This window comes from Sardina pilchardus, chromosome 9, assembly GCF_963854185.1.
Source record: "Sardina pilchardus chromosome 9, fSarPil1.1, whole genome shotgun sequence".
Classification (NCBI taxonomy): domain Eukaryota; kingdom Metazoa; phylum Chordata; class Actinopteri; order Clupeiformes; family Clupeidae; genus Sardina; species Sardina pilchardus.
The window spans coordinates 24,772-45,000 of NC_085002.1; the positions used below are offsets into that span (position 1 = coordinate 24,772).

Below are 20,229 nucleotides of genomic sequence, written 5' to 3' on the forward strand. Positions count from 1 at the left end.
TTTTTCCTCACTGCCCTCAGTTCCCCCCACATTGAATGGCATTGTCCTCCATTTTCCATGACTCCAACACTCGGTGTAAAGAAAGACAGATTAATGTCAGATGTTTGTGTTTATTTATTATTTCTGGTCTGTTTCTCAGACCCAGCTCATATTCACAATCCAGAGAGGAACAGAATCCAGTTGGGAACACCACTTGTACTGTAGAACAGTTGGGAACACCACTCGTACTGTAGAACAGTTGGGAACACCACTCGTACTGTAGAACTGGTCTCTTGTGTTCCACTCCTGCGCCGTCACAAAGGCTTAAATCTCAGAGATCTACATACAATAAAATGTCTAGTGGAATAGGATATCTCTCGTCAAAAAAATAAATAGAACCCAGTTTTTACACAAAAAAGGGGACATGTTTCTTCACTCAGTTTCCCCTGCTCTCCTCCGTCAGTCTGAAGAAGAGCTGGAGCTCCCTCATGCCACCTGCTGCCCTCACAGCATGAGCACACGGGAAGCATGTCACACATGCATGCACACACACACACACACACACACACAGACACACACACACACGGGACAGACACAACAGCATGTCACTCACACACACACACACACAGGACAGACACAACAGCATGTCACACATGCACACAGCCTTTATGTCCACAACACAGAACATTACGAGCCAACACAGCAGGATCACTGCCTGCTTCAGCCAGCCTGGGTGTGTGTGTGTGTGTGTGTGTCCAGCGTGGACATCTGGGAACACACACACACACACTGAACACACTTGTAGAGACACAGGCTGAAGGCAACTGCTTGGTCCAGAGGAAGGACATTCAGCTGATAGGGGGATGAACTACTGAGGCAAACACAAGGCCAAGGAGCAAAAGAAGGCGATCTGTGGGTAGCTTGAAGTAAAAAAAAAAAGTATGTGAGTGTGTGTGTGTGTGTGTGTGTGTTTAAATGTCATTTTCTCTCTGGTCATCCCATGATTTGATGGTAGCATTTGAGGACAGGTGAGGTTCCCCAGGGTGGGGTGGTGGGGTGATGAGGTGAGATGAGGTGGGGTGGTGGGGTGGTGGCCTCCCCGTCTCAAGCTCATGGAATAGAAAAGGCTCCGCGGGCGCGCTGCTCACTGGTACTGTCTGTAGTCGCCAAAGGAGGGCGCGGGCGCAGGAGCTGGCATGGGCTCCTCCGCAAACTGGGGCCCTGGGACACAGAGAGAGAGGGAGAGAGAAGGGGGGGGGGGGGGAGAGAGAGAGGGGGGGGGACAGAGAGAGAGGGGGAGAGAGGGGGAGAGAGGGGGGGGAGGGACAGAGAGAGAGACGGGGAGAGTCGGACGGTTACACACACATCACAAAGTCCGACAACCATGACTGCACTTCACACACTATGAGGCAAGGACAGCCCGTATCTTCACACACTATGAGGCAAGGACAGCCCGTATCTTCACACACTATGAGGCAAGGACAGCCCGTATGGCATCTTTCTAAAGTCCTGTGTTAAAAAAAAAAGAAAATGCTGTCTTTTCAGTGAGAACTCACGCCCTGGACTGACGGCTCTTTTTATGAATAATTTGATTCCCACTTCCATCTAAGATATTTTCAGTCCTTTTAACTCATTGGCTGCCAGCCATTTTCAGTGCAGAGCGCTTCATACTGCCAGACGTTTTACAGCATTTTGACTGTTTTTCCAAGATCCACCGAACGGTGAGCTTTATGACTATGTAAACTCCGAAGGTACCAAATGAAAGAGTAGACTCTCTTCTTTCACCAGGAAAAAAACGGTTTGTTTCTATCGTTTTCCGTTCTTTAGTAATCGTCAGTAGAACATGGGTTAGTTTTGCTAAAAACACCTGTTTTTGACCAAAACATGGAGAAAACGATCTTCTTGTGAAAATCAAATTTTTAACGTTAGCGTTTCAGTAGTATGTCAACCACGATTGCACTGTTATCTCGTCAGTCTCGTCAAGGTTGCTAGGGACTCTGATGGTCGCTATAGACTCTGAACAGGACGGTAGACTTAGCAAGCTAGCACTAGCAAAGTTGTTGCTAGTCTATATAGCAATATCCAATGTAAATGGATCATACCGTTCACATGTTTTCCATCCTTGATGTAAGAAGTAAGCATATTTATTCCCTGCACCGCGTGCAAACGAGATCCACTGTGGTCGATCTTCAGTGTGTTAGCTTGTTGTATGTCTCTGCATGTGCACTCTGTAGGCAGATACTAATCATCCAAATGGCACTGCTTCCATCTAGCTGTTCGGATCGCTAGTACAGTCTGTTTACAAGCCTGAAACTCTGCTAGATCGTTCCCAAGCCCACCCATGAGCCCTCCCCATTGAAAATTGCAATTGACGTCTATAGACGTATTGGTAGTTGTGTGTGTGTGTGTGTGTGTGGCGGCTGTGAGTGGTGTGTGTGTTGGCTGTGTGTGTGTGGTGTGTGTGTTGGCTGTGTGTGTGTGGTGTGCGTGTGTGGCGTGTGTGTTGGCTGTGTGTGGGGTGTGTGTGTGTTGGCTGCGTGTGTGTGTTGGCTGTGTGTGTGTGGTGTGCGTGTGTGGCGTGTGTGTTGGCTGTGTGTGGGGTGTGTGTGTGTGTTGGCTGCGTGTGTGTGTTGGCTGTGTGTGTGTGGGGTGTGTTGGCTATGTGTGGGGTGTGTGTTGGCTGTGGGCTGTGTGTGGGGTGTGTCTTGGCTGTGTGTGTGTGGTGTGTGCGTGTGTTGGCTGTGTGTGTGTGGTGTGTGTGTGTTGGCTGTGTGGGTGAGGGCTGTGTGTGTTGGCTGTGTGTGTTGGGGCAGGTAGACTCACCTGTGGGGAACTGTGAGGAGGCGAACCTTGTGTGTGTGTGTGTGTGTGTGTGTGTGTAGACTCACCTGTGGGGAACTGTGAGGAGGCGAACCTTGTGTGTGTGTGTGTGTGTGTGTGTGTGTGTGTGTGTGTGTGTGTGTGTGTGTGTGTGTGTGTGTGTGTAGACATACCTGTGGGGAACTGTGAGGAGGCGAACCTGGTGAGCAGGATACCAGCACCCTCGATAAGCGCCAACAGGATGCCGCCCATTGCAGCTGAGCCCGCCATGGCAACAGGACCATCTGCGCACACACACACAACACACCCTTTATATGTAGCCTGGACACACAACACACACTTCATTTGTAGCCTGGACACACAACACACCCTTCATATGTAGCCTGGACACACAACACACACTTCATATGTAGCCTGGACACACAACACACACTTCATATGTAGCCTGGACACACAACACACACTTCATATGTAGCCTGGACACACAACACACACACTTCATATGTAGCCGGGACACACAACACACACTTCATATGTAGCCTGGACACACAACACACACTTCATATGTGGCCTGTACACAGTCAACACCCTTTATCTCTCACACAGTTTCCATCCCGGTGCTCCCACACACAAGAGTGTGTGTGTGTGTGTGTGTGTGTGTGTGTGTCAGAGGAGGCTCCTCCATTGAGGAAAGGGAGGAACAACCTCCCTAAAACTTCAGGGATTTTTTTTTTTTTTTATCTGATAAATTATTCTTAATATTACTATTTGGACACGTTGAATGAGCTAAAATCGTTCTCCTAGGTCAAAATACCAACAGCACCCCCTATCGCAATGCAAAATTACTGTACGGAGGAGCTTCCTCCTCAAACCCCTCATTGAAGTCCATTATAAACTTCTCAGACCCCAGCGGCTCGTGAACCCCGTCGTTTTCAATGGGCAAGGGAGGAAGCTCCTCCGTTGGAGTGGGCGGGTCTAGCCAGAGGCTCTGGAATTTAGCGCCAACGGTGAACCAATAAGCAGCTAGCTCCTCTGGATTACACCATGCAAGACCGTGATCTGCGTCCACCACAACGAGAAGAATATTGTGTTGAACGGGAGGCTTGTTTTACATTGCTAATTGCTCGTGAAATAAATACTACAATGGCATCAGAGGACGCTGTCCATGTTTTTACTGAACAAACCATTTTACACATTCAATTACAGTGCAAAGGTTAGGATCAAAGCAGCAGGAAGACCAGTTCCAAAAATCCATATTCCAAAAAAGATCGTAATGCTAAATCTAGTGTAGTGAATGCTACATGGTATGACAAATACTCGTGGCTAACTGGTAGCACAGAAAACAGTCGGCTATACTGCTGGCCTTGCCTGCTAATGGGGAAGTCACGAACGTGGACAGTTCAGGGATTTACTGACAATTTGGATATTTGGATAGCCAGGATAGGGCAACAAAACGCCAATTTGGAAATTTGGATAGGGCAACAAAACGCCACGATTTGTGTGATGAGCACATTGAAGCTGTAATCCGATTGTCAGTCATTGCTGGGCACAATGCCAATTGATCAGGTTATGGACGAAGGTGTGCGGTTGCAGACTGCACAGCATAATGCAAAGGTGCGCCAGAACAGGGAGACTGTGAAGCGTTTGATTAATGCTACTGCCTATCTGGGCATGCAAGAACTGTCTTTCAGGGGGCATGACGAGGGGGCTGATTCAGACAACAATTCGTCACCATTTACAGGCATGTCTAAAACCATACAAAACGATCTCATTTCGGCAATATCCAAAACATTTTTCCTGACTTCCCAGAACTAGATTGATTAACCCTCTGGAGTCTTAAATCCCTCCCTGGGGATTTGAAAAACTGTTCCAAACACACATGTCAATCTTTGCTATTTTTTTTGTCCTAGAAACATATAAGTGACACCATAAACCTTTAATCAACTAGTTAAAAGAGAATGTATCAATGGCACTTTGTAAAAACAATAAAAGAAAACCCTAGGATTTCAGTCCTCTCACCTGCAGCAGGCCCATTCAACTTACAGTAATTTGCATTTGAAAGAGACACACACTAAGTGACCCATTAGTCTGACTTTTTTCCAATTTGTAGTAAAACTACATAACATTTTTAAATGTTCTTATTACTTATATGGAGCCAACACCATTGTTTTCAAGGTTTAAACTTCAAAAGTCTTAGTCTCAAAGTCTCGATATATAGTGTATTTTTATACCTTTGACCTTTGACCTTTGAAAATTGTTTTTTAAATAGTTGTGTTTACACTGAATTATTATAAAAAGTAATTTCATTACATCCACTTTACTCTCATATAATTATTTTGGAGGATCTCTTGAATATAACCATATGTGCCACTTTTGCATAGATGTTTTTAGTTAGATGAAAAACTTAAAAATCTCAAGGTATAGCTAGCTGCCTCAAAGTGCCTGAAAAGGCCCCGGACCTCCAAGTGTTAACATTTGCATTTATTAATTTAGCAGACACTTTTATCCAAAGTGACTTACATATGTCAATTATATAACAAAGATCATTGTCCCTGGAGCAATTTGAGGTTAAATGCCTTGCTCAAGTGCATAACGGTGGTTTAAATGTCTGGGTAGGCGGCCTATATACTCTATTGTTCACATATGCCACCAATACCATCACAACCTCACATTTGCCAATATGCCACCAACACCATCACAACCTCACATTTGCCACTAACACCGATCAAGTGCACCTTCCTTCCTCCCTTATTTTTATAACCACCAGCCGCCACTGGTGTGTGTGTGTGTGTGTGTGTGTGAGTGTGTGTGTGGCAGGACACTTACTTCTACAAGCGAGGATGGCGCCCGTCAAGGCTCCGCTGGTGATGGAGTTCCAGGGGTCCTCTTTGCCCCGAACCTGCACCAGCCCACAGTCGATAAAGGAGAAGAGACCGCCCCACATAGCGAAGCTCCCTACACACACACACACACACACACACACACACGATGAAGGAGAGGCCACCCCACAGAACGAATAACACACGCTGTAGTCCTCCAAACACGTGTGTGTGTGTGTGTGGGCTCCAAAAAACAACAACCCCCCCCCCCCCCCACACACACACACACATTTCAAGGAGATAAATATTTCCTAGTGATTTTGAGATAACCAATCAGCCTTCAGCCCCTTAGGCACAGTGGGATGCTGGTGCTTCATGGTCAGGGCCATGGAGAGGAGGACAGTGAAGGGTCTGTAGCAGGGAGGAGGAGGAGGAGGAAGAGGAGGAGGAAGAGGTGGAGGAGGAGGAGGAGGAGGAGTGTGCAGGTCTGGCCTGGGCCCACACATTACCCATGAGCCCTCACTGGCCTGGGCCCACACATTACCCATGAGCCCTCACATTACCCATGAGCCCTCACTGGCCTGGGCCCACCAGCCACGTGATGGCAGTTTAAACTTAGCAATGGCAACGACCCAATCAGCATCCACTAGAACAGTTCCGCATCACAATGGATATGACCAACTATTCAAGTCCACACTACAGAACACATAGCGTTATAGTACATGAGCAAATAATAATAATATATATATTTTTTTTCTTTCAAAGCGACTTTCAAGACACCCAAGGTCGCCTCACAAAATGAAATTCGAAATACAGGCAATTAGCTACAAACACAAAATAGCCAGGTGCCAATCTCTTTTGAGCGGTTCTACTGTTCTACTGTTCTACAGCCCGGTTCTACTGTTCTAATGCATCTCTATAGCGCGTTCTACTGTTCTAATGCATCTCTATAGCGTGGTTCTACTCTTTTACGCAGCACTTTATGCTAAAAGAACAAACGCGGTTCTACGGTTCTAATGCATCTCTATTCTATCTCCTTGAATCCTTGTATAGCACGGTTCTACCGTTCTAAAGCATCTCTATAGCACAGTTCTACTCTTTTACGCAGCACAAATGCATCTCTATTGAGCGGAACTATGGTTCTAATGCATCTCTATTGAGCGGTTCTACTGTTCTGCGCTGCACATTCACATCGGGAGCAGTCTGGGGTTCTGGGTCTTTGACAGTCAAGAGGGGTCAGGCTTGACCCAACAACCCTCCCGTTCCTGCCCAGTTCCTCTGCGCCCATAAGCACCACCGCTCTGTTATCCTCGGTAGAGCACTGCAGGCACACGAGTCAGCTGTGGAGCTTTAGTTCTATATGAGTATTGATAAGTCAGGGCCACACAGGGTCCACTCACCGCCCAGCTGTGGAGCTTTGGTCTTGATGGCCGTCATGCTGCCTCTCAGCCTGTGGTTCATGCCCTGCAGAGCCAACACAGACCTCACCTCAGTGACCACGTTTCCCACACTTTACATTTCAATTCAATTTCTCTTGTAGAGCGCCAAAACATTACACATGTCTCATGACATTTTACAGAGTGTTAAACATTCAGAAAGACTCCATGAGTAACGGGGCGAGGAAAAACTCCCTACAATTGGAGATGCATATAGAAGACATTATCAGCAGAAGCGCATGACGGAGAGGCAATATTTAAAGGATCCTAGCAGAGGCTTTTGTACTTACAGAAGGTGAATTTCTAAAGCCCTTAGCGGCCTGGAATATCCCTCCTCCGATCGCCCCCATGGTGAACGCACCACCACAGTCGTCCACGATCCTCCAGGGACTGAAACCGAAGCGGAATATTTCGGTTAACAAACATCTACTTTCACATTTCCAAACAACTGCAATGGTTAAGGCCTGGGGGCCACGCCGGGGGTGTTCGGGAGAGAGGACCATACGGGACATCACGGTGTTGTTTACAAGTACTGGATGTGCTCAATGTAGTAGCTAACGTTACTAGCCAGAGCTAACTCCGTTTCAAAAGCACAAGTCACATTGTCACATTGGCCAACTTACACAATGACAAGAGGTCATTCAAGCTATAGATCTCAAAACATTAAATCCTCTGGACTTATATGAATGGACAACGTTCCGCCATTTAAGTGGTAAATGCAGGATAATGAAACCCCTGTAGATGATGTTACTCAACGCATTCCAAAAAGCTCTACCTGACGTTAGCCAGACGCTTGGCAGATAGATGCATGCTAACCGGTTAGCTAAACTGTTAACCGGCAAACAGGCTGTTATTACTGAAACAAACGACATTTTTTTGTCATTTTAGACATGTCAACTAAATGCATGGACAAATACTATAAACTAACCAAAATAAGTAATTTAAATAGCGAACTGTCCAAAAGAACAAGGTCACCAAGGTACATTATGTATCCTTGCTAGCTAACCTTTAAGTAGTGTGAGCTTACATCATGATTGCGACAGCAAGGGCATCGCGGCCACGCTAGCCCAGCTAACAATCATAATTTGTACAATTGCCGTGGCTTTAAAATGCGGACATCTTATCTTTCCACAAAAATCTATTTGAACTCTTGACAACAGGATGAGACAGATCATTAAAATTACACATGGCAAGTAATATTTTAGCGATAAGACCACAGATGCTTACCACGGTTCCCTTGCGTACTCCTCCATTTTGTTCTTACCGTGTTCCGATTGACGTCACAAACCTGTACATGTCACGTGATATTACACTACCACGTGATCAATATGGCGGAATTTCGGAAGAAGATGTCGGTAAAGGAATTATGATAAAACATCGAGCAGATGTGTCTATTGAGCACATAGCTGGGTTCATGACCAAACGTTGGATACCGTAATAATAGTTACTTTCTTTTTTCACTCGTAAGGATCATCTGGAGACATTCAAGGAACTTTATTTCGGAAAGACATGGCAGACGAGCGCAGACAGAAGCAATGCACTGTTGTGCTCCCCACCGAGTCGATGAAGGTGATGGCAGAGTCGGTGGGTGTGCAACTGCAGGAGGAGAGCTGTGCGGCGCTGAGCGAGGAAGTAAGTTATCGTATTAAAGAAATAGCGCAAGATGCTCTCAAGTTTATGCATCATGGAAAGAGACGAAAACTGACTACAAGCGACATTGATCATGCTCTTAAACTTAAAAACGTGGAGCCGCTGTATGGCTTCCAGTCGCAGGAGTTCATTCCGTTTCGTTTTGCAAGTGGTGGAGGACGTGAGCTTCATTTCTACGAAGAGAAGGAGGTCGACCTGAGCGATATAATCAACACACCGCTCCCGCGAGTTCCGCTTGACGTCTCGCTAAAGGCTCACTGGTTAAGCATCGAGGGAGTTCAGCCGGCTATCCCGGAGAACCCCCCTCCTGCGCCGAAAGAGCAGCAGAAAGCCGAGTCCACGGAGCCTCTCAAAGCTGTCAAACCGGGACAAGAAGAAGACGGCGCCATCCAGGGCAAGGGGCAGGGCGCGAGCTCCGCCGAGTCCAAGGGCAAGAAGGAGGGCATGATGCGCATCAAGCCCCGCAGCACCCACGAGCTCTCGGTGGAGCAGCAGCTGTACTACAAGGAGATCACGGAGGCGTGCGTGGGCTCGTGCGAGGCCAAGCGGACCGAGGCGCTCCAGAGCGTTGCCACGGACCCAGGCCTCTACCAGATGCTCCCGCGATTCAGCACGTTCATCTCCGAGGGTGTGCGCGTGAACGTGGTGCAGAACAACCTGGCGCTGCTCATCTACCTGATGCGCATGGTCAAGGCTCTGATGGACAACCCCACACTCTACCTGGAGAAGTACCTGCACGAGCTGCTGCCGGCCGTGGTCACCTGCATCGTCAGCAAGCAGCTGTGCCTGCGGCCGGACGTGGACAACCACTGGGCGCTGAGAGACTTCGCCGCCCGGCTCATGGCGCAGAGCTGCAAGACCTTCAGCACCACCACCAACAACATCCAGTCGCGCATCACCAAGACCTTCACCAAGAGCCTGCTGGACGAGAAGACCCAGTGGACCACGCGCTACGGCGCCATCGCCGGCCTGTCCGAGCTCGGCCCCGACGTCATCAAGACGCTCATCCTGCCTCGGCTGGCCATGGAGGGCGGCCGCATCAAGGCCGTCATGGAGGGGCCCGTGGTGTCCAACATCGACAAGATCGGCGCCGACCACGTGCAGAGCCTGCTGCTGAAGCACTGCGCCAGTGTCGTCTCCAAGACGCGGCCGCTGCCCGACGTGGTGGACCAGTACCGGGCCGACTACGGGTACCTGGGCGCCGTGCTGTGCTCCCACGTGGTGAAGGCGCGGGCACAGGCAGCCTTGCAGGCCCAGCAGGTCAACCGCACCACGCTCACCATCACGCAGCCGCGGCCCTCGCTCACCGTGGCGCAGTCGGGCCTGGGGGGGTCGGGGGGGGTGGGCACGCGCGCGCCCAGCATCATCAAGGTGCCCAGCTCGCTCACGCTCATGTCCACCAGGCCCGGCACGCCCACGCAGCCGTCGCCGCCGGCGACCAAGTACATCGTGATGCAGACGAGCGCGGGCGCGGCGTCCACTCAGCAGGTCATCACGCTGACGTCCGCACAGTCCGGCTCGCCCGTCACCAGCACCGTGCCCAGCTCGCCCGCCTCCCTGCAGCCGCTGGTCAAGGTGGAGTCGGGCGCCGGCACGTCCCGCCCGCTGCAGAAGTACATCGTGGTGTCTCTGCCCACCGCCAACGCCAACGCCTCGCTGGACAAGGGCGCCTCCGCAGGGGCCCCACACGTCACCATGGAGCCCAGCGTCAAGATGGAGCGCTCGGAGTCGCCTGCAGCCAGCACACAGTCCCCGCACTGAGAGAGAGATGGACAAACACACTCACACACACACACACTCGGCCAGCACACAGTCCCCGCACTGAGAGAGAGATGGACAAACACACTCACACACACACACACTCGGCCAGCACACAGTCCCCACACTGAGAGAGAGATGGACAAACACACTCACACACACACACACACACACACACACACACACACACACACACACACTCGGCCAGCACACAGTCCCCGCACTGAGAGAGAGATGGACAAACACACTCACTCTCACTCACACACATATGAACACTTTTTTTATCCTGATGCGGTTTCCTCCATATAATTATTATATTCCCTTTTCTTGCGCACTCAAACGCAGAAAAACGTGAGCAACGCTCTCCGTGCTGATGTATAAGATTGGGGTGCTAGTGGGCCAGTTTTATATGGGATGGGGTGGGGGGGGACAGTAAGAATTTTGGAAAATGTTGAAAATGCTGTGAGAAAAAAACTAAATATTTGCCATATGATGCATGAAACCTTGTATCGTACACATTAAAGTAGGCTAATAAAAATTCATGCGTGGCACAAAGTGGATGTTACTCAAATGTCAAAATATGTCAAAAAAAGAAATGTGTGAATGATAGTATTTTCATTTTTAATGAGGCTTCAATTATAAACAACATGAACATGACTGAGTGTTATGACTCCATCAAAGTAATAATATATACCATTTCTGAAACCAGTGTTTAGTGATTTCTACATCCTCAAAGGGCAGCATTTAATTATTGTTTGCATAGCATTGTAAAATGATGTGTGCTGAGCTGGAGTTAACTCAGCAAACAGTTTTGTAATAAATAATTCATAAATAAACAAGCAAACGTCCCTGTCAAAATCATCTCTAGCCAATGATAACACTTGTTGCCTGTTCCGGGAGAAAGAGACTGGTATTTCTCTTATTTCTCACTCTGATAAATGTTCAGGTGCTTCCTTGGATATGTTCCGGGAGAAAGAGACGGGTATTTCTCTTATTTCTCACTCTGATAAATTACTTGAAGGTGAGTCTGCCACCCTAATGTAAAATGCAAAACTGAGGGCTGTATTACGAACAGCGCTAGCTGCCTGACATCGGTAGCTTTGGGAATAAGAATGCTGCACTGAGTAGCTACTGCGTCTAAAGGCCCCGGTACAGTTCACGCACCCGACTTGTCGTGCGACATGTTGACGTCACGGGGAACGTTGTAACCATGTATACTTGCGCGTGGTAGTCGCGACACAATTTGCAGTATTCTCCTGAACTGAGGCACGGTATCCATTGACGTTAATGGCAGTAGCAACTAGCTTCTTTGCTGATATTTCAGACTTAGCTTGCACAACTGAAGGATTAGCCTATATCTCGTTTATGAGATGAGCTTGTGTAATCTCCCTAAATGGAAAGATATATATATTTTTTTAGGTCTAGCAGATATCCTTTGGTTGAAAACAAATCTCTTCCTTACCTTTTGCTGGAATACTTATGTGCCTCGGTCCTAGTCATTTCCCCCTAATATCCTCCTGTTGCAACTCTCACTGGTAACTTCGTTAACTTATCCAACGTAGTTCACAACTGTAAACAAATCAGTCATCCAAACGGCAACTCTCGCTGCAGCCTAGCCAAGTTAACTTCCCACTTTTCAAACTTACTATTATTCAAACTTCATGACTACAGTCGTTTTAAAAATGAATGGGCTTATTTAAGATGTTGGATAGGCTATATGATAATGCCTGAATGTGGTTTATGTGGTTGATGACTGTATAAGGACACTGGCTCCGTGAGCTTGGCTTCAATCTCTTCCTAGTTGTCGTGCGAGGTTGGCGCGCGCGGCTGATAAAAAATGTTCGGTGTCCGACAGGTCGGCGCGCGGCTGAAATGTGGCTTGCGACACAGGAAATTACGTCATTTTGACGTCACATTGTCGCGCGACAGGTCGGGTGCGTCGAGTATACTTCTAGCATTAGGTGGCGTGCTGTTTGGAGATCAGCGCCGTTAACTCCTGAAGTGATGGTTATGGTGATAAAATCTAAGAGACACTTTTGTCCAAAGTGACTTACAAACCAAAACAATGCAGTAGTCACAAATTAGCAGAGTGAATGGGCCAATTGCTCTGTCAGTTAGCATTGCGGTAGCTGTGCTACGATTTAAAACCGTGCTCCTTAAAACGGAGGTTTTGGAGTTTAACACGCAGCTGCGCACGAAGTTTAACGTGATTGCTGTGTCAGAAATGAGACAGGATCAGCTGGTTCCTAGTTAAACTGGGGTTAAACTGCCTGGAAGCCGGAAGTACGATGTTTGAGTTTTACTCCAGCAGATGCAGCCGTAATTCAACAGTCTTAACGCATTTCAGGATTTTGACGGGATACTTTTTATGACTCTTGTGGCTAAATGCGCTCTAAGTGCCAAAACACGTTGGAAATGTAAAGTGCATTTTAATAAAACGCAAATAATGTTGAAATATATCATGAAATAGCCTAGTCTAGGCTACTTTTGTGGAAATCTGAATCTGAAATCTTATCCAGTAGGCTATGCTATTTATAACATTAAATCAGTCGTTTAATCAATTGTCACGAATTAAATAGAACATTACACGGAGGAGCAAAAATAAGCCTTTTAATCGCCACACTTCAGCCCAACTATGGACAAATTATGGGCTCTAAACCCACATTCCATGGCTCCGTGCGCATTCCAGCCTTTACGAATCCATGTGGGACTAGGCTACGTATTTTGTCAGCCTAAACAGGCCTACACCATGGCCAGGCAAAATGCATCTGTGCGGTGTAAGCTAGGCTACATAATGTCACAACTGTCTTTAATGCCTTTGAAATGCATGTTAGTGTGTCGGATAGGGGCAGACGTTTTCAAATCATACTGCTCCCCGAGCGCCGCTGCTGGGTTGGTTCTCTCACGGGATGAAAAAAGTACCTATTTTATTCTATTCTATTCTATTCTATTCTATTCTATGTAAGGGATAATCAACGACGCGCCGTGCGTTTATAGGAATATAATGCACGTTCGAAGTGGTAATAAGGACCCGACGCCGCAGGCGGAGGGGACTTTACACTTCGATAACTCTACACTCTACACTTCGATAACTCCATATTGCCGCTGTCTTAGATACAACGTTGTTGTTTTTACCGTTACATTGACATTGGCGAATTAATATTCAAGTGTAATAAGCCCAAAAAAAGGGAACTACTTCGTAGCCGTGTGGTAGGCTATATAGAAAAATAATGCATGTTCCAAACAGCGCATCACAATAGGAAATTTGACCAAGCAGTGGTATAATCCAGAGCCATATGGCTCTGGTATAATCCAGAGCCATGTAATCTATTCTATTCTATTCTATTCTATTCTATTCAGTCATTGAATGAATGAAAGCGCCTCCCGCAAACAGCGGGTGGAAATCCCTTTCAACGACATGAAACGTAATAGTGAACCTTCAAATATAATAATATTTCAGTGCCCATCAGTCTCTACATTTAAGCAACATCACCAAACAGTCCAAAAGTAAATTAAACCCCAAACTAAACTGAAAACTACTAATAGCCTACCGGTGCCGCTAACAAAACGCACGTCTCTCTGGTCTCACAATAAAACGCACGTAACAAAAGCCCTTGCCTGGAAGTCTGCCTCAAAGAAATGCTTTGCACAGCCTAAGTAGCCTAAATAAAGACCATAATCGAGGGTTGATGGTACGATCTACCGTGCGTTAGGCTATTTTACGAATAGGCCTACTCGTTCTTTGTACATTTGTAGTTAGGCATTTGCCAACTTAAGCAACTGCTATCTTGTAGCCTTTATTGTAGCCTACTGTGTAATACGTCCAAACTAGCCAACAGTGAGTGTATGTGTCGGTTTATGAAGCGTAAGCTGTCACTCTATCTTGCTATCCTGCAAACTATGGTTTAGTCTACCGCAAAACCATGTCCCTTCCGAGATTAGACTAACACGCATTAAATGCGCCCTCTAGTGGGTGATTTGAATTTCCTTGAAGACACAGCAATTGAGATCAAGGTAAAATGCAGCAGCAGGTTAAACCACAGGTGCATATGACACAGCAATGGAGCTTAAGTCGTCACGTGACTTCTTGCGTCACCACCGAGTTTAAAACTGTGTTAAACTCCAAACTAGCGACAGAGCAATTGCCCCAATACGTTTTTAAAATGTTGGTAAGACTACATTAAGGAAAATAGCTAATAAACAATAATATCAATGCAATTTCACGTTACCTGGGTCAGACTACATTATCATAAAACAATAATAATAATAATAGTTAACTGGGTAATTTAGTGATCTGCTTGGCACTGTAGCCTTGTGTGATTTAGCTGTCTGTCTGTCTGTAGCCTTGTGTGATCTAGCTGTCTGTCATAGTCAACACATCCCTAGTGATTGCATTGTCTCTTTAAATAGCAAGCATGTCACAGCGTCTCTTTAAACATGCTCTCGGCAATTGTACTGTATGTGATTTCAAGATCAGAACTCTTTTTGTCCCATTCAGCAATCATCTCTCATCTCCTCACAATTGCTCCACTCCACAGGTCTCTGTAGGCAGCCCAGGCTCCAAAAACTGGATCCAGGAAGTGGAGGCAGCCTGTTCCCTGTTCCCCAAACTAAAGCAAATGTTGCGTGGAGTTTCTCAATTCTGAGGGGAGGGGTGATCCACCTCTCTAGTATGTTTTCGTATGTCCTTATATAGTTCAAATATAACGGATGTTATTGTGGACAAAAGCATCTACTACATTTAAAGCAAAACATGACCACCACTTCAATGACTGCACCTTAAAATGGGAAGCGTGTTCCAGCATCTGTGTGTTCTGTGTTCCACATTCTCTAGTGTGTTGTGTTCTCTAGCTTGTTCCGGCATCTGTGTGCTCTGTGTTCCGCATTCTCTAGTGTGTTCCAGCGTCTGTGTTCTGTGTTCCGCGACCTCTAGCGCGTTCCAGCATCTGTGCCGCATCATCTCACGTGTTCTAGCGTCTGTGCCGCGTGTTCTAGTGTCTGTTCCGCGTTCTCTAGCGTGTTCTAGTGTCTGTTCCGCGTTCTCTAGCGGGTTCCAGGGTCAGTGCCGGATTCTCTGGCCTGGTGATGGAATTCTGCGGTGTGGCCGTTGGTAAATAAATATGGCTGTTCCGCTGAAATGCTAAATATTTACACTAATAGTTTCACTGCCAAGTGTGCTTTTACTCTCTCTACTCACTCTCTCTGCAAGTCTTTCTTCCTCTCCCCGTTACTTTTTTATCCTCTTCATCCCTCCATCTCTCCTTTCTCTTCATCTCTCCTCTTTCCATCCCTCTGTCTCTTTCCATCCCTCTGTTTCTTTCCCATTGCATCGTCTCTGTACTTGTTCTCTGCACAATGTGAATAAAGTTCAATCTAATCTAATCTAATCTAATCTCTTACATCTCTCCATCCCTTTCCCTGCATCAGTCTCTCTCTCTCTCTCCCTCCATCTCTCTCTCCGTCCCCCTCTATTCTCTGCTCTCTGCATCTCTCTCTCCTCCTCCTTATCCCTCTCCCTCCCTCCAGCTCTCCCCTGACTAGAGTGTGTGTGTGTGTGCGTGTGTGTTTGTGTATGAGTGTGTGTGTGTGTGTATACAGACAGACAGGCTCCTGGCTCAGGTCCCGTTATTAGGAATGGGAGAGGAGTGATTTGCAGGCCAGTGCTCCTCGGTGAAATGCCCTTATATGGCCATATTTGGAGGATGTCGGGTGAGGCAGGCATGAGTGTGTGTGTGTGTGTGTGTGGGGCAACAGAAACATAAACTGGCCGTCTGCTTTTCCAATCAAGTCAGCAGCGCCTTTGGGCTACAACGCTGAGGGCTCAGGAACACAGCTAGCAGCTGCACCGTGTGTGTGTGTGCATGTGTGTGTGTGTGTGTGTGTGTGTGTGTGTGCGTGCTCAGGAACACAGCTAGCAGCTGCACCCGGCTGAAGAGGGAGAGGATCGGCTAACGCAGCGGCGAGGATAGAGATGTTCGTCCACCTTGGGTCATCGTCCGCGTCAGCTCAGGGTCCAGTGCGGACGGGCTAACGCGGCGGCGAGGATAGAGTGTGTGTGTGCGTGTGTGTGTGTGTGTGTGTGTGTGCGTGGGTGTGTGTGCTCAGGCTCCAGTGCGGACCTCCTCATGGTCACATTTCAGAAATGCCTCTGCGGTCCAGTGAGCGGCGGGAGAGTGATGGCAAGATAAGAGAAAGGCATTTCCCAGGGTGCTGTGCGGTCTTTATGTATCATTTCCCAGGGTGCTGTGCGGTCTTTATCTCATTTCCCAGGGTGCTGTGCGGTCTTTATCTCATTTCCCAGGGTGCTGTGCGGTCTTTATGTATCATTTCCTGCTTCACTAATGCTACCGGGTTTGTTCCAGTCAGATCAACACATGAGGGAACAGAGGGGTGCGTTGTGGGAGAAATCCACGAAATTAAATTCATGCTGTGACATTTCATCAAGAGCTCTCCATCGTGACCTGAAATGTGCCGAGATGTCGACTAATTAACCACATTCTTCTTCCAACGAGTGATGTGTTCTCATGATGGTGAACAGTTACAAGTGCAGTTCACCAGGGCCCTCAACTCAAGAGTTAAAGACTGGCCCACTCCCCCCAACATCCCAATCATGGCCTAGATCCATCTAAAACTGTTGTGCCCCCTGTCCCCATATATTTAAAGCGTATTTTAAAAGCCTTGTCTCAGTTCTAGACCCCTGAATCCCCCCATCCTCACCAGATGTTTGTGCTTGGGCCCTGCAGCAGTGCAGCAGTGTTTGGAGAGCAGCGCAGAGGCTGTAAGCGCTGTGGTCTGGCCGCCAGTCAAGTCCTGCGCTCAGTGCTGGTGCTGGTGCTGCACTGACGTGTGCCCCCCCCTCTGCTGCTCTTATCTGCTCATGTTTGCTTGAGGCCGTTCTGCTGATGATTAAGATGAAACATGTACAGCGTGTGATTGGTCAATGACTATAAAAAGCCAACTGATGGTTTCGGTGACTCTGTGTTTCCAGGGAGTTATGAGATCACGGCTCTCTCCCCCGCCAAGGAACGCTGGGACTCTCGGACCACGTGCACTGCACTGGAGCACTTTTTAAGGACGCGTCTTTATTAAGACGCATTCATATTTACTAGGACTTATTAGGACACGTTGGTCTTTATTAGGACGCATTAATCTTTATTAGGACTAATTAGGACGCGTTGGTCTTTATTAGGACGCATTAATCTTTATTAGGACTTATTAGGGCGCGTTGGTCTTTATTAGGACGCATTAATCTTTATTAGGACTTATTAGGACGCGTTGGTCTTTATTAGGACGCATTAATCTTTATTAGGACTAATTAGGACGCGTTAGTCTTTATTAGGACGCATTCATCTTTATTAGGACTAATTAGGACGCGTTGGTCTTTATTAGGACGCATTAATCTTTATTAGGACTTATTAGGACGCGTTGGTCTTTATTAGGACGCATTAATCTTTATTAGGACGTGTTGGTCTTTATTAGGACGCATTAATCTTTATTAGGACTTATTAGGACGCGTTGGTCTTTATTAGGACGTGTTGGTCTTTATTAGGATGCGTTGGTCTTTATTAGGACTTATTAGGACGCGTTGGTCTTTATTAGGACGCATTCATCTTTATTAGGACTAATTAGGACGCGTTGGTCTTTATTAGGACGCATTCATCTTTATTAGGACTAATTAGGACGCGTTGGTCTTTATTAGGACGCATTAATCTTTATTAGGACTTATTAGGACGCGTTGGTCTTTATTAGGACGCATTAATCTTTATTAGGACTAATTAGGACGCGTTGGTCTTTATTAGGACGCATTAATCTTTATTAGGACTTATTAGGACACGTTGGTCTTTAATAGGACGTGTTGGTCTTTATTAGGACTTATTAGGACGCGTTGGTCTTTATTAGGACGTGTTGGTCTTTATTAGGACGCGTTGGTCTTTATTTGGTCTTTATTAGGACGCGTTGGTCTTTATTAGGATGTGTTGGTCTTTATTAGGACTTATTAGGAAGCGTTGGTCTTTATTAGGACGTGTTGGTGTTTATTAGGACTTATTAGGACACGTTGGTCTTTATTAGGACGCATTGGTCTTTATTAGGACTTATTAGGACGCGTTGGTCTTTATTAGGACGTGTTGGTCTTTATTAGGACGTGTTGGTCTTTATTAGGACTTATTAGGACGCGTTGGTCTTTATTAGGACGTCTTGGTCTTTATTAGGACTTATTAGGACGCGTTGGTCTGTATTAGGACGTGTTGGTCTTTATTAGGACACGTTGGTCTTTATTTGGTCTTTAGGACGCGTTGGTCTTTATTATGACTTAATAGGACGCGTTGGTCTTTATTTGGTCTTTATTAGGACGTGTTGGTCTTTATTAGTCTTTATTATGACGTGTTGGTCTTTATTAGGACTTATTATGACGTGTTGGTCTTTATTAGGACGTGTTGGTCTTTATTTGGTCTTTATTAGGACGCGTTGGTCTTTATTTGGTCTTTATTAGGACGCGTTGGTCTTTATTAGGACATGTTGGTCTTTATTAGGACGTGTTGGTCTTTATTAGGACTTATTAGGACGTGTTGGTCTTTATTAGGACTTATTAGGACGCGTTTGTCTTTATTAGGACGCGTTGGTCTTTATTAGGACGTGTTGGTCTCGCGCTATATCTGGCACACATGGACAACACTCCGCCGTCCATTGTGTCATACAGTATGTCTCCCTCTCTCTCCCACACACACAGGAGGACGCATTGTGTCACACAGTATGTCTCCCTCTCTCCCATACGCCGGGCACATTCCTCACCAAACCAAACCACAGCTGCCGCGACACGTGTCTGGTTCTAATGTGGCCCGTGTCTGGTTCTAATGTGGCCCGTGTCTGATGAGGCCCGTGTCTGGTTCTAATGTGGCCCGTGTCTGGTTCTGGTGTGGCCCGTGTCTGGTTCTGATGAGGCCCGTGTCTGGTTCTGGTGTGGCCGTGTTGGTGATGGCGCTGGTCTGGCTGTGATGTGGCCCGTGTCTGATGAGGCCCGTGTCAGGTTCTGATGTGGCCCGTGTCTGATGAGGCCCGTGTCAGGCTCTGGTGTGGCCGTGTTGGTGGTGGCGCTGGTCTGGTTCTGATGTGGCCCGTGTCTGGTTCTGGTGTGGCCCGTGTCTGGTTCTGGTGTGGCCCGTGTCTGGTTCTGGTGTGGCCCGTGTCTGGTTCTGGTGTGGCCCGTGTCTGGTTCTGGTGTGGCCCGTGTCTGGTTCTGGTGTGGGCCGTGTCTGGTTCTGGTGTGGCCCGTGTCTGGTTCTGGTGTGGCCCGTGTCTGGTTCTGGTGTGGCCCGTGTCTGGTTCTGATGTGGCCGTGTTGGTGGTGGCGCTGGTCGTGTTGGTGATGGCGCTGGTCTGGTTCTGATGTGGCCGTGTTGGTGATGGCGCTGGTCTGGTGCGGTCCACTCTAAAGCTGGTCTGGTGCGGTCCACTCTAAAGCTGGTCTGGTGCGGTCCACTCTAAAGCTGGTCAGGTGCGGTCCACTCTAAAGCTGGCCTGCTGGGAGGAGCTGAACCCACTACGCTTTAGCGCCACATCCAATCCACTCTGAGCGGGTTCTGTGTGCTTCAGTGGAACGTCTTCTCAAAACGTATTCATTTTTATTATCTAAACACACTCTAGGATCGAGAATGAATCGTATCAAGGTACTGTATATAAAACTATCTAGAGTACATCTTAAGAAGGTTAACAAAAAGAGAAATAGCTCAAGAAACAGCAAGATGAATATTGGAGCACAAATATCTCTC

At 47.3% G+C, this 20,229-nt stretch overlaps 2 protein-coding genes across 3 annotated transcripts; one reads left to right on the forward strand and one right to left on the reverse strand.

Annotated features, from left to right (window-relative positions):
• Window positions 1-96: 96 nt before the first annotated feature.
• On the reverse strand, window positions 97-8,416 carry timm17a (translocase of inner mitochondrial membrane 17 homolog A (yeast)). Of its 2 annotated transcripts, none has more exons than XM_062545158.1 (6): window positions 8,282-8,416; window positions 7,345-7,444; window positions 7,019-7,082; window positions 5,626-5,754; window positions 2,973-3,083; window positions 97-1,200 (listed from the first exon to the last, which is right to left on the reverse strand). In XM_062545158.1, the coding sequence occupies exons 1-6, from the start codon at window positions 8,305-8,307 to the stop codon at window positions 1,124-1,126; spliced, it is 507 nt and encodes a 168-aa protein (XP_062401142.1). In that variant the 5' UTR covers window positions 8,308-8,416; the 3' UTR covers window positions 97-1,123. The 2 variants fall into 2 exon arrangements, with proteins under 2 accessions (XP_062401142.1, XP_062401143.1); XM_062545159.1 differs by lacking the exon at window positions 8,282-8,416 and adding an exon at window positions 8,082-8,212.
• Window positions 8,417-8,550: 134 nt separating this feature from the next.
• On the forward strand, window positions 8,551-11,058 carry taf6 (TAF6 RNA polymerase II, TATA box binding protein (TBP)-associated factor). Its single transcript, XM_062545157.1, has one exon. The coding sequence runs from the start codon at window positions 8,564-8,566 to the stop codon at window positions 10,463-10,465; it is 1,902 nt and encodes a 633-aa protein (XP_062401141.1). The 5' UTR covers window positions 8,551-8,563; the 3' UTR covers window positions 10,466-11,058.
• The last annotated feature ends 9,171 nt before the right edge of the window (window positions 11,059-20,229 follow it).